The following is a 12,323-nucleotide window of genomic DNA, read 5'->3' on the forward strand; positions in this document are numbered from 1 at the left end:
TTCCCATGTCTATATAGTAACCAGTACTACATCCATAATCTAAAAGTAGCTTTGCTAGTCTCTTTTAAAGTACTAGAAACATTGCCTTTGATTGTCAGGTAGCAGCTAACTTTCCCAGTGCCACCTGCTGTTAAAGACATACTGTCAAGTCCGACAAATCATAAACAGAATTACTTTTAAAGTCTTACATTTTAATGGGAATATTATCTGACGCTCAGGTATGACGGCATAGGGAAGGCACAAACTACCTAGTGATAATGCAAGACCTTAATTAAATGGACATATTTTTAAATATTTAACTCTGGAGGGATCAAAAACATACCCATAAGCTGGAATAAAGACTATCCTCCACAAAACTATTATGTTAAAGATATTCTGATTTTTGGCTTACTGTATTTGACATTGTCATAACAGTATGGAATTTCATTTGCCACTAACTCCCAAACTGTCTCCTGCTGTTTTGTAACATGACTAATAAAAGGTATTTGTCACTCACCTTAAACATATCTGCTTTTAATTCCATAATCAACTTATCTATCCATATTCAATGCAAAGTTATAGTACTTCTTTCTTAAAAAAAAAAAAAAAAAAAAAAAAAAAAAAAAGCTTCCCAGTTTGGAATCATAACATTTCACGCTTACTGCACATTCTTTTTCCAGTTCACTGAAAGGGAAAAACTGGACCCACTAATGAGCTATGTGACATTTAACTAGTTACCTCCTAATTCGGATATGTTCCATCAACACAGACCTTCGTGTCTCAGAGATCTGAGTTCTTTATATACTCAGGAACTCTTCATCACTCCTTTTCTTCTGATCACATACTTGCCAGCTTTAGATAAGTTTTTTCTGTTTTTCTATTCTATCAAAGATCTCCAAAAAGTCTACGTAGTTTTGTCTCCCCGACACCCAGTTAGTTGAGTTTATTTCAAACACCGACATTTGTTAGATTTTTATATCTTTTTATGAAAAAATTGTGTTGACCTATAAATTATACCATAATTTCTACAGGTCTGCACTATTAAACGATAATAGTGCATTAAACATTTGTCTTGCTTATCCTTGCAACAATTCAGCATATCTAAAACAACAAGACATCTTTTTGACAGAACTACATGGATGTACATGAACTACACAAAAGGCTTTATGACCAAGACTGGATGAGTGCCTTCTGGGACTTTTGAAACATGTCCCAGAACCAGTTCTCAGCCCTGATGCTGGAAAGAGGGGCTTAGGGGAAATTTAAAAATGAGAGCCACTGCACTGTATGATGGAGTTAAGATGACTGGCTGAAGTGGGTCAACTGTAACAATCAAGGCTCTCTGTCCTTTCCTAAGTTAACCATTGTAGATTTCAGTTCACTCACACCTGAGCATAAGACCTCATCCCAAATGTTGCAATTAATTCATAAAACTAAGTTTTGTAAATTGACTGGAACAGCTGTTGCTTGTGGCTACAAAGCACTACTAGTTCAAAAAATTCCAAACCATGGTTGTCTACAATGCCTTTTAACCAAGTATGCAGAGAGCCTGTGTCTTTCCAGAGTGTGTCAGGTTCATATCAAGGATATTCCTGCTACTGAAGTCAATGTTACAACTATTGAAACGTACAGGAGTTAGAAGTGTAAGAGACCTTTAAGATCATCTAATCTAGTCCCCCTAACAATACAGAATTGTTTCCACATTAGATTGTATAGTCTGGTTTCATCCAGTTTCTTGGTTCTTCTCTAAAAATAATTAAAATGTAAGTGTTGAATTATCCTCTGCTCTCTGACACATCAGACCTTCCCTCTTTCCCAGTAAGGTCTTGAATATTTTTTATTACCTATCTGAATACTTCCTTCAGAATTCTAGGACAGCTCTTGTCTGGATCTTGATTCTTGTATCCCCAAGAGTACAGATATTGTTATTTCTTCTTTTTTAAGGCAAATCCATGATTTTCCCATCTACCTTCGGAAGCATCAGGCCAAAGAATCAAAGTGTGTGTGGTGTGTGAAAGTACATCAATATTCTCCTCTAGCTATCTCTTAAAGGACCTACAGTCTCTTTTATTCAACTTGTCTTTTGCCATCAAGAAAGCTGCATTTTTAAAGGGAAAACAGAGTAAATCATTAAAAAAAATCCTGAACTATTCACAAAAATATCCCACGCAGAATAAAGGGACATTATCAATCTAAAATCTAATAATTTTCAATAAAAAAAATTTAAAAAATGGTTGGTAGTAGTTTTTAAGTCTTACAAGAGAGACTTTGCTCTTGCAAGATAATTCACAATGAAAAAGCAGAAAAAAAAATGCTGAAACATTGGGTTACTATCACTACAGGGGAATACCTGTGTAAAACTGAAATTCCACTTTACTGTTGAAAAATATTTTAACAAACATTTCTACCTGTCTTAGATTTCTTAAACGCTTATTTTCACCGACCTAGGTACCCAGTCCTGAAAGCTGCTCCTTCTGGGCAAACTCCTGTGCCTTCATGGACTTTACTGAAGTCAATGGGACTCTGTGCAGAGCCAAAGATCTGCTGACAAAGCAGATTGCAGGATCGAGGCTTGTATCTGAAGCACTTCCTGTTAACTAAACAACATACTTAGCATTCTTTTGTCCCCACCTTAGGGTTAACTTTGTTTTAATATTTCCAGCTCTACACTTTAACCAGAGTTTCCTAATAGTCACATCCCGCTATGTATGTTCTTATCATAGATTACTTTTTACATTTTATAGTTCACATGTGCTGAAGTCACAATTATTATCACAGACCTCACATCACTGCATTTATTTATTTTTTAAAACAAAATTAAACAAACATACCATTACTAATGCTGAATTGCACATTCAGGCTTCTTTTATAGTACTACAACAGAAGATTAATTCTTTTCCAAACATTAATGCCTTACCCATCACTAATAGGGAGCAAGAGGATTTAAGAAAGAAATGCATGCAAGTTGGTTAATTTTCCATGTCTCATATGCAATGTCAACTCCACAAACAATTTTTCTAATGTTGCCTTTTATATATCTTGTAGGCCCTCTACAGAAAGGTCTTCAATTTCAACATTATTATTATTCAACATGCTTGAACAATAAGAACATAGCAGTAGGGATATACTACCGATCACCTGACCAGGATGGTGATACTGACTATGAAATGCTCAGGGAGAGTAGAGATGCTATAAAAAGAAATAATAATAATAATAGCGGATTTCAATTATCCCCATATTGACTGGGTACATGTCACCTCAGGACAGGATGCAGAGATAAAGTTTCTTGACAACTTAAATGACTGCTTCTTGGAGCAGCTAGTCCTGGAACACACAAGAGGAGAAACAATTCTTGATTTAGTCCTAAATGGAGTGCAGGATCTGGTCCAAGAGGTGAATATAGCTGAACCACTTGGTAATAGTGACCATAACATAATAAAATTTAACACCCCTGAGGAGAGAGGGAGCAGGCGGACACCAAAGCAGCCCGCCACAGTAGCATGTAATTTCAGAAATGGGAACTACTCAAAAATGAGGAAGTTAGTTAAGCAGAAATTAAAAAGGTACAGTGCCAAAAAATGAAATCCCTGCAAGCTGCATGGAAACTTTTTAAAGGACACCATAATAGAGGCTCAATTTAAATGTATATCCCAAATTTAAAAACATAGTAACAGGACCAAAAAAGTGCCACAACAAAGTAAAAAAAAGCAGCAGGAGGCAAAAAGGCATCTTTTAAAAACTGGAAGCTAAATCCTCTTGAGGAAAATAGAAAGAAGCATAAACTCTGACAAGTGAAGTGTAAAAATATAATTAGGAAGGCCAAAAAAGAATCTGAAGAACAGCTATCCAAAGATTCGAAAAGTAACTGCAAAAAATGTTTTAAGTACAACAGAAGCAGGAAGCCTGCTAAACCAGTGGGACCACTGGACAATCGAGATGCTAAAGGAGCACTCAAGGAAGATAAAGCTATTGTGCAGAAACTAAATGAATTCTTTGCATTGGTCTTCACAGCTGAGGAGTGAAGGAGATTCCCAATCATGACCCTCAGATTTGTCATCTAAAAAGAATGGAACTGTCCCAGGTTGAGGTGTCATTAGAGGTTTTTCGAACAAATTGATAAATTAAATAGTAATAAGTCATCAGGACTAGATGATAACCACCCAAAAGTTCTGAAGGAACTCAAATGTGAAATTGCAGAACTACTAACTGTGGTATGTAACGTATCATTTAAGTCAGCTCCTGTACCAGATGACCGGAGGATAGCTAATGTGACACCAATTTTTAAAAAAAAGGTTCCAGAGGCAATCCCGGCAATTACAGGCCGATAAGTCTAACTTCAGTACCAGGCAAATTGGTTGAAACTATAGTAAAGAACAGAATTATCAAGCATATAGATGAATACGATTTGTTGGGGAAGGGTCAACATGGTTTGTGTAAAAAGAAATCAGACCTCACCAATCTACTATAATTCTTGAAGGGGATCAGCAAGCATGTGGACAGGGGTGATCCACTGGATATAGCGTAATAGATTTTCAGAAAGCCTTTGACAAGGTCCCTCACCAACAGCTCTTAAGCAAAGTAAGCGGTCATGGGATAAGAGGGAAGATCCTCTCCTGGATCAGTAACTGGTTAAAAGATAGAAAACAAAGGGTAGGAATAAATAGTCAGTTTTCAGAATGCAAGAGGGGTAAATAGTGGTGTCCCCCATGGGTCTGTACTGGCACCAGTTCTGTTCAACATATTCATAAATGATCTGGACAAAGGGGTAAATAGTGAGGTTGCAAAATTTGCAGATGACACAAAACTACTCAAGATAGTTAAGTCCAAAGCAGGCTGCGAAGAATTACAAAGGGATCTCACGAAACTGGGTAACAAAATGACAGATGAAATTCAATGTTGATAAATGCAAAGTAATGCCCATTGGAAAACATAATCCCAACTATACATATAAAATGATGCAGACTGGTAACAGCTAACTTAGACAAGAAAGAAATCTTGGAGTCGTGGATAGTTCTCAGAAAACATCCACTCAGTGTGCAGCGACAGTCAAAAAAACTAACATAATGTTGGGATCATTAGGAAATGGACAGATAAGACAGAAAATAACATGCTGCCTCTTTATAAATCCATGGTATGCCCATATCTTGAATACTGCATGCAGATCTGTTCACCCCATCTCAAAAAAGATATACTGGAATTGGAAAAGGTACAGTAAAGGGCAACTAAAATGATCAGAGGTATGGAAAAGATTCCATATCAGAGATTAATAAGTGTGACTTTTCAGCTAGGAAAAGAGACAACTAAGGAGGGATATGACAGAGGTCTATAAAATCATGACTAGTATGGAGAAAGTAAATAAGGAAGTGCTGGTTATTCCCATTAAAAAATACAATAACTAGGGGTCACCAAATGAAATTAATAGGCACCAGGTTTAAAACGAACAAGAAGTATTTCTTCACACAGTACAGTCAACCTGCGGAATTCCTTGCCAGATGATGTTGTAAAGGCCAGGACTATAGTGGGGTTCAAAAAAAGAACTAGATAAGTTCATGGAGGATAGCTCCATCAATGGCTATTAGGCAGGATAGGCAGAGATTGCTGTTTGCCAGAGGCTGGGAATGGCCAATGAGATGGATCACTTGATGATTAGCTGCTCTATTCATTCCCTCTGAAGCTCCTGGGATTGGGAGAGGATACTGGGCTAGACGGACCTAGTGTTGCTGTTCTTATATTCTAACACAGCATCAGTCTTCAGAAGTCCTGTTTCAACCAGCTACAGCCTATCAGATACACTCAAACTCACACTAAGATATGTACTGAACACAAAGGTCTAAAAAGCAGCCATCCAATTTCTACAACACGTCAAATCAACTGTACCACAGACAGATACATGGCATGATAAGCAACCAAGGGGCCTTAAAACAAGAGGAAAAATACAACCCAACTGCAAGTATTTTCTTAAGATTAACCTGCCTGTGCATTTTAACATACCAAGAACTCTCCCGAAGCAGAAGCTACCTACTGCATTCCCCACAACCCATCTGCCCGGCTCCTGCTTGTCCCCACTCCCTCTTTCCCTGCCTCCACACAGACACTAGGAGAAAACTTTGGCCAGCCACACACACGTGTGGGGACGAAGCAGGAACAGCTGAGCATGGCCGCCTCCTCCTTCTCCCACAATGCAACGTAGGCTTTTAAAGCTATTTCCTCAGAAGCTCATTCAAGCCCGACAAGAGACGCCCCGACCCCGTATCGACCCACTACCACCCCTCGCGCGGTGCCACCCCCCGGGTCAGTCAGACAGACAGACACTCACCCCCCACCCCTAGCACCCGCCTTTCATTCAAGGCCCCGACATGCCCGGAGCTTCCGGCTGCGGTGAGTGCGATAGAACCGCCCCTGGGCTCGCCGCCGCCGCCGCCCGCCCGCCCGCCCGGGGAAGGCGGTCGCAGCCCGCTGTGTGGGGTGGGACGGGACGGGACGGGACGGGACGGGGGTACTCACACGCGTCGATCTCCTCCTGCAGGTCCTCCTGGAGCAGCGTCAGATCTAGGGAGAGACACAATGAGCCGCGCCCGCAGCCTCGGCCCCCCTCATGCGCAGGGGGGGGCTCCGCGCCTCGCCCCACAGCCGCCCCCCACCCCGCCCGCACAGACGGAGCCCAGCCGAGCCGAGGCCGCTCCCCGCCGCAGGGCGCCGGCGGCCCCTGCACTGCTCAGGCGGCGGTGGCGGGAGGCGGTGCCGGCGGGGCCTCCCCAGCGCGCGGGCGGGCAGGGCGGTTGGTACCTACCCGCCATCTTGCCGTGGCCCCCCCCGCCGGCCCGGTGCTACATGGAAGCCGCGGCGGCGGCAGGAGGGGAGGCCCCGTGCGGTGCGCTGCGCTGCGCTGCGCTGCGGGCCGGGCCCCGTGCGGTGTCTCCCAGCGTCCCCGAGAGACTCGCTCGCAGCGAGCAGGGAGGGGTCTGAGCCGGACACGCCGCCCGCGCCCGCCTCCGCCGGGGAGAGTCACACAAGCGCGGCCGGCCCGGCCCTCCCCGCCCCTCGCTCGCGCTTTGACTGACTCACTCACGCGGACGCGGAGCCGCCTCCAGGGCAGCCGCCGGGGAACCTGCCCGGCCCTACAGGGGGCAGCCAGGCCGCCCTGACCCCGCCCTGACCCGGCACCGCGCACCCGCCGCCCCTGGCACGGGCAGGGTTTTACACTGGGCTCTCGGCTCGTCTCCCCCAGACCAACGCCCGCCTGGCCCTAGCACTGCGCCCTCCTCCCCCAACCCCACATTCTTGGCCTTGGCACTGTGCCCCCCTTACCTCAACCCCAGACGCTTGGCACTATGCCCCCAACCCCACACGCTTGGCACTGGCATTGCGCCCCCAACCCTGCACGCTTGCCCTTGGCACTGCACTTTTTCCCCATACTGATGCACACTTGGCACTAATTCCCTGTTACTTGGCTCTGACATGAAGTTCCCCTAAGTTGGCATTGCGGTTTCCTCCTCCACACACACACACACACATACTTGGTTCTGGTGTGCTTTCTCCTTCACTTGGCACTGGTACACCCCTCTCCACCTCCCATACGCACTTATTTGGCACTGGACTCATTTCCATGTTGTTTGGCTTTGATCCTATTGCCCAGTGGCACTGGCAGTGTTCCTGTCTTGCTTGGCACTCTCTGTTCATATGGAAGCCTCCTCCCCATCCCTCTAATCACTTTTCTGGACCTTCACTGTGGCTGCCAGTGTCATAGTGGTTAAAAAAAAAAGAAGTGGTAAACTGAACTCCATATTCCCCAAATAAGAAGTGGATAAACTCTGTTTACCCTCAGCTACGCTACTGGTGTCTGCCAAGTGCTGTCTGAGATGAGGTAACCAAAACTAAACTCACTGTTCCCGGTGAGGTTGCACCGTTGGTTTTTAGAATACCACAGGGTGACCCAGAGCCTGCCACAAAAGTGCCAGCATTTGGCTTTGTGATGTCATTCCACAAAGAAGCATCTTCCAGAGGCGATAATTCCAAGGTTGGTGTCACAGTGCAGCAGGGAGTGATTTGCTGACTCATTTGTACTTTAATCAGTGACCTATAGCATAAGATAAACCACGTAAGATTCTCGATGCAGTTATGCTTGGGATCATAGTTAAGGCATCCCAATATCTTCACTATGAGCTAGATATCTTCTAATTTCAAGAGAGAGAGAGATCTCTAATTTAAAAATCTGTTGTGAAACGCTCCATAGGGATGCTGTTTATTGCTGCTGTTTATTTGTTTTTATTTAAAAACACCATTTAAATTTAAACAAAAGCAATAATTCTTCTCCAGTCCTTAGCCATACTTTACACTCAATGGTGCAGTCCACTGTCATAAAGAATCATTCTTACCACAGGGTACTTTCTTTTGGAAATGAGAAGGCTAAGACTGTTGCTCAATCTAGTGATTTGATTAGTTGAACACTCCGTGGCACTTCATAAGGCAGTTACATTTTGCCTAAAAAATGGATCATCATTGACAATAATGCTCTCTAGAAGCCCTTACCTCAGTATTCCACCATTCTTTTATTATTATTTTCAATTATTCAATTATTATTTATTATCAATTTCCTTTTTTGCTGAGGTTGAAAATACCCAGAAAAGTGAATACGTACATTATTTTTAGACCAGTTGTCCAAACAAGGGACCTTTGACAAAGTCCCACACCAAATGTTCTTATGCAAAGAAAGCAGTCGGGTTAAGAGGGAAGGTCCTCTCCTGGATCAGTGACTAGTTAAAAAATAGGAAATAAAGAGTAGGAATAAATGGTCTTCTTCACAGTGAAGAGAGGTAAATAAGTATGTATTTACCATATGTATACTGGGGCCAGTGCTGTTTAATATAGTCATAAATGACCTGGAAAAAGGAGTAAACAATGAGATGGCAACATTTGCAGACAGCACAAAATTACTAAAGATAGTTATGTCCAAAGGTGACTGCTAAAAGATACAAAGGGATCTCACTAAACTAGGTGACTGGGCAACAAAATAGCAGATGAAATTCAGTGTTGATAAGTGCAAAGAAATGCACATTGGAAGAAAAATCCCATCTATACATACAAAATGATGGGATCTAAATTAGCTGTTACCAGTCAAGAAAGATCTTGGAGTCATCATGGATAGTTCTCTGAAAACATCTGCTCAATGTGCAGCCACAGTCAAAAAAGCTAACGGATTGTTAGGAGAACATTAGGAAAAGGATAGATAATAAGATAGAAAATATCATAATGTCATGGTACACCCACACCTGGAATACTGCATGAAGTTCTGGTCACACCATTTCAAAAAAGATCTATCAGAATTGGAAAAAGTACAGAGAAGGGCAACAAGTGATTAGGAGTATGGAACAATTTCCATATAAGAGATTAAAAAGGCTGACTGTTTATTTTAGAAAAGAGATGACTAAGGGAGGATATGATAGGGGTCCATAAAATCATAACAAGTGAGGCGAAAGTAAATAAGGAAGTGTAATTTGCCCCTTCACGTAAGACAAGGACCAGGCGTCACCCAATAAAATTAATAGGCGGCAGGTTTACAACAAACATAAGGAAGTACTTCTTCACACAACACAAAGTTAATCTGTAGGATTGCCAGTGGATATTGTGACAGTCAAAAGTATAACTGGGTTCAAAAACGAATTAGATAAATTTGATGGAGGTCCATCAAAGGGCATTAGCCAAGATGGTCAGGGATACAGCTCTGTGTTTCCCTAAAGCTCAGAGCCTCTGACTGCCATAACCTGGGAGTGGATGACAAGGGATGGATCACTCAATAATTGCCGTATTCTGTTAATTCCTCCTGAAGTATCTGGTACTGCCACTGTCAAAAGACATGGTACTGTGCTAGCTGGATCATTGGTCTGACCCAGTATAGTCATTCTTATGTAACAGAACCACAATTCAGGTAGTTTAAATGTTGGCCTAACAATTTTGACAGTATGCCTCACAAATAGCTTATTTACTTATTATAGCTTATTTATATAAATAACTTAAATAGCTTATTTATGTAGTTTATCAATCTGTTATTTTCCTGAGGTATTGTAAATAATTTGTTGCCTAAATTCTGTTTTTCCTTTGTCATAAAAATTCAGTCTGACTAGTCTTTTTTTTTTTTTTTTTAAATTCACAAGCTTTTCTTCAAATCTCTAAGGGCCTGATTCACACCTTTTTAGTCCTGAGTGAAATCAGTGGAGCCCACAGGTCATAACTTCTTCCACATTTCCTTTTAGTCTGACATATTGTCTTAAAATCCAGGGATGGAATTTCCTAACTTCAAGAAGATCCCCCATTACAATAGAATACGTGCCATGGTGCATCCTGCCAAACTGAAGATTGAATTTAAGGAAAAATATTCTTCCAAGATTTAATGGCAACCTTTAACTTCATGGAATACCAGAAATGCAGAAATAACAACGGAACAATAAGAGGACTGCTGAACAGCTAAGTGTGACCCACAGATCAAGTTTGCTATCTTTATTCCTAAAGATTATTTCCAAGAAGGTTCCTTTCTCTCCCCTGCTCCCCCATTTAGGTCCCCAATTTTGCTTCCACTGAAGTCAATAGCAAAACACCCATAGAATTCAGTGGTGCAGTATCAGACTCTTTATATAGAAAGGGCTACTAAAGGGAGAGAGACTACCTAAAAGGACCCATTGTGTGTTCCTGAAGTTTTGTTTTTTGTACCATTTTCCAAATCATACAGATGGGTAAAAACGTGTGCTAAATATAAATTACTGTTTAAAATGTATCAAATTACTTTTCTATACCTTAAAGGGATGTTCATTTTAAATACATAAGCATATTCCAGCTGGGGTTTATATAATTTGGAATTTCAGTTGGAGTACATGCATGTTAATAGTGTTAGTTTTGTTAATTATAGTATTTATATGTGTACCACTTTAACTGACACACTGTACACCCTTATAGTGTGATTGTGTATTGTCTCATGCATAGTATGGCATGTAAGGTGTTTTTGGAATGCTCATGACATACTGAACAGTATTGTTATGGCAACATGTTTCCTGCATTGTCACATATGTACAGATATGAAACTCTGCTATGTAATATCCTCAGATAGATCCAGGCAGATACCAAGCAAAGTGCGGGTCATGCAGAGGTATGCATACAGGAACAATGGACTGGCCTGAGCACCTTTGAGCACTTAGACTCAAGTGGAAGAAATAATGCCCTTTGCCAGACATGGCTGAACACTTGACCCCCAGGGGGTGTCAAGGAAACTTGTTAAAAGCAGACACGTCTTTGTCTCAGGGGCTCTCCCTTGGAATCCATCTTCTGAGCAACACCAAAGACTGGGAATCTGCCCATGGGGCAGGGAGCCTGATTGCTAGAGGCATTGCAGCCGGCCTGTGTGGTAAGCTAACATCAGACTGAGGATCTACTGAAATATTAATCTTAGTTTAGGATGCGAGTTATCTTTTAGTTGATTGTGACCAACTCCTTGACTCATTATTAATTTCTTGATTTATATTAATCTGATTTATATTCACTTAAAATCTTGCTGTAGTCAATAAACTTGTTTGATCTAAAACAATGCGTGTGGATTGAGTGTGTGTAGAGACCTCACTTAAAGTAACAGAGCTGGTGCATATAAATTTCTTTGGTAAATTGATGGACAAGTATAAATGAGCTTGCAGGGTGCAGTGTACAGCACTGAACCCTGCAAGACGGCAGTTCCCAGGATTGTGTCTGGGAGTGGAGGTGTTTGCTGGCTGTCTATCCCATGAGTGGCTGGCCAGAAACACTCCTCTAGGGCAGGGACTGAGCATGGGCTGATCCAGGAGTGGGTGGTTCACACAGCAAAGCAGGGCTGGGCATGGAGGCTGGGCATGGGCTGGGCATGGGCTGATCCAGGAGTGGGTGGTTCACACAGCAAAGCAGGGCCCAGGAGTGAGGAATTGGGATGACAGAGCTACACACCAGTCCAGATTGCCGGGGGGGAATGTCACAATGGGGAAGTAGTCTCCATGGTATTTAGGAAATGGAATTTTTTTTATGGACATACGTTTAATAGGGGACCTCCAGTCTCTGCAGAGAGACATTGTAACATGACTAAATCAGAAATATTATGTTTAATATACTTGTTCTTAGGCATATAGGTTGAGACTTTGTTAATATATACTAATAACTCCATGTAATTCAATTTTGTATTTGAATATGTGATTGTAGTCCTTCCCTGGGGATGGCAGCCACTGTTTGCATATGCTGGAGTGTGTGGGGTTTAAGCAGCTTTTGTATCTCAAGACAAAGTACAGTTGTTCAGAAATTCCATTTGTCTCAACAAGTTATTAGTAAACATTTGTTAA

The 12,323-nt window shown here is 42.0% G+C and overlaps 1 protein-coding gene and 1 long non-coding RNA gene across 5 annotated transcripts in view; one reads left to right on the forward strand and one right to left on the reverse strand.

The window, feature by feature from the left end:
* PPP4R1 (protein phosphatase 4 regulatory subunit 1) overlaps positions 1-6,900 on the reverse strand; it is a 73,544-nt gene extending 66,644 nt beyond the window's left edge. For 2 of the 4 annotated variants that reach the window (XM_067547792.1, XM_067547785.1), the window contains exons 1-2: positions 6,770-6,900; positions 6,484-6,528 (exon numbers count right to left, since the gene is read on the reverse strand). In XM_067547792.1, the coding sequence (XP_067403893.1) occupies positions 6,484-6,528; positions 6,770-6,776 (52 nt within the window). In that variant the 5' untranslated portion in view covers positions 6,777-6,900. Of the gene's footprint in view, positions 1-2,423; positions 3,304-5,970; positions 6,113-6,483; positions 6,529-6,769 lie in introns of those variants that run through there. The other 2 variants (XM_067547799.1, XM_067547804.1) reach the window with 2 other exon arrangements.
* LOC137152843 (uncharacterized) lies at positions 6,235-11,507 on the forward strand. Its single transcript, XR_010919625.1, has 3 exons — positions 6,235-6,357; positions 6,506-7,996; positions 10,255-11,507. It is a non-coding gene; the product is annotated as an uncharacterized lncRNA (long non-coding RNA).
* The last annotated feature ends 816 nt before the right edge of the window (positions 11,508-12,323 follow it).

The sequence above is a fragment of the Emydura macquarii genome, unplaced genomic scaffold (genome assembly GCF_026122565.2).
Source record: "Emydura macquarii macquarii isolate MOO-44397 ecotype Brisbane River unplaced genomic scaffold, CSIRO-AGI_Emac_v2 contig_212, whole genome shotgun sequence".
Classification (NCBI taxonomy): Eukaryota; Metazoa; Chordata; order Testudines; family Chelidae; genus Emydura; species Emydura macquarii.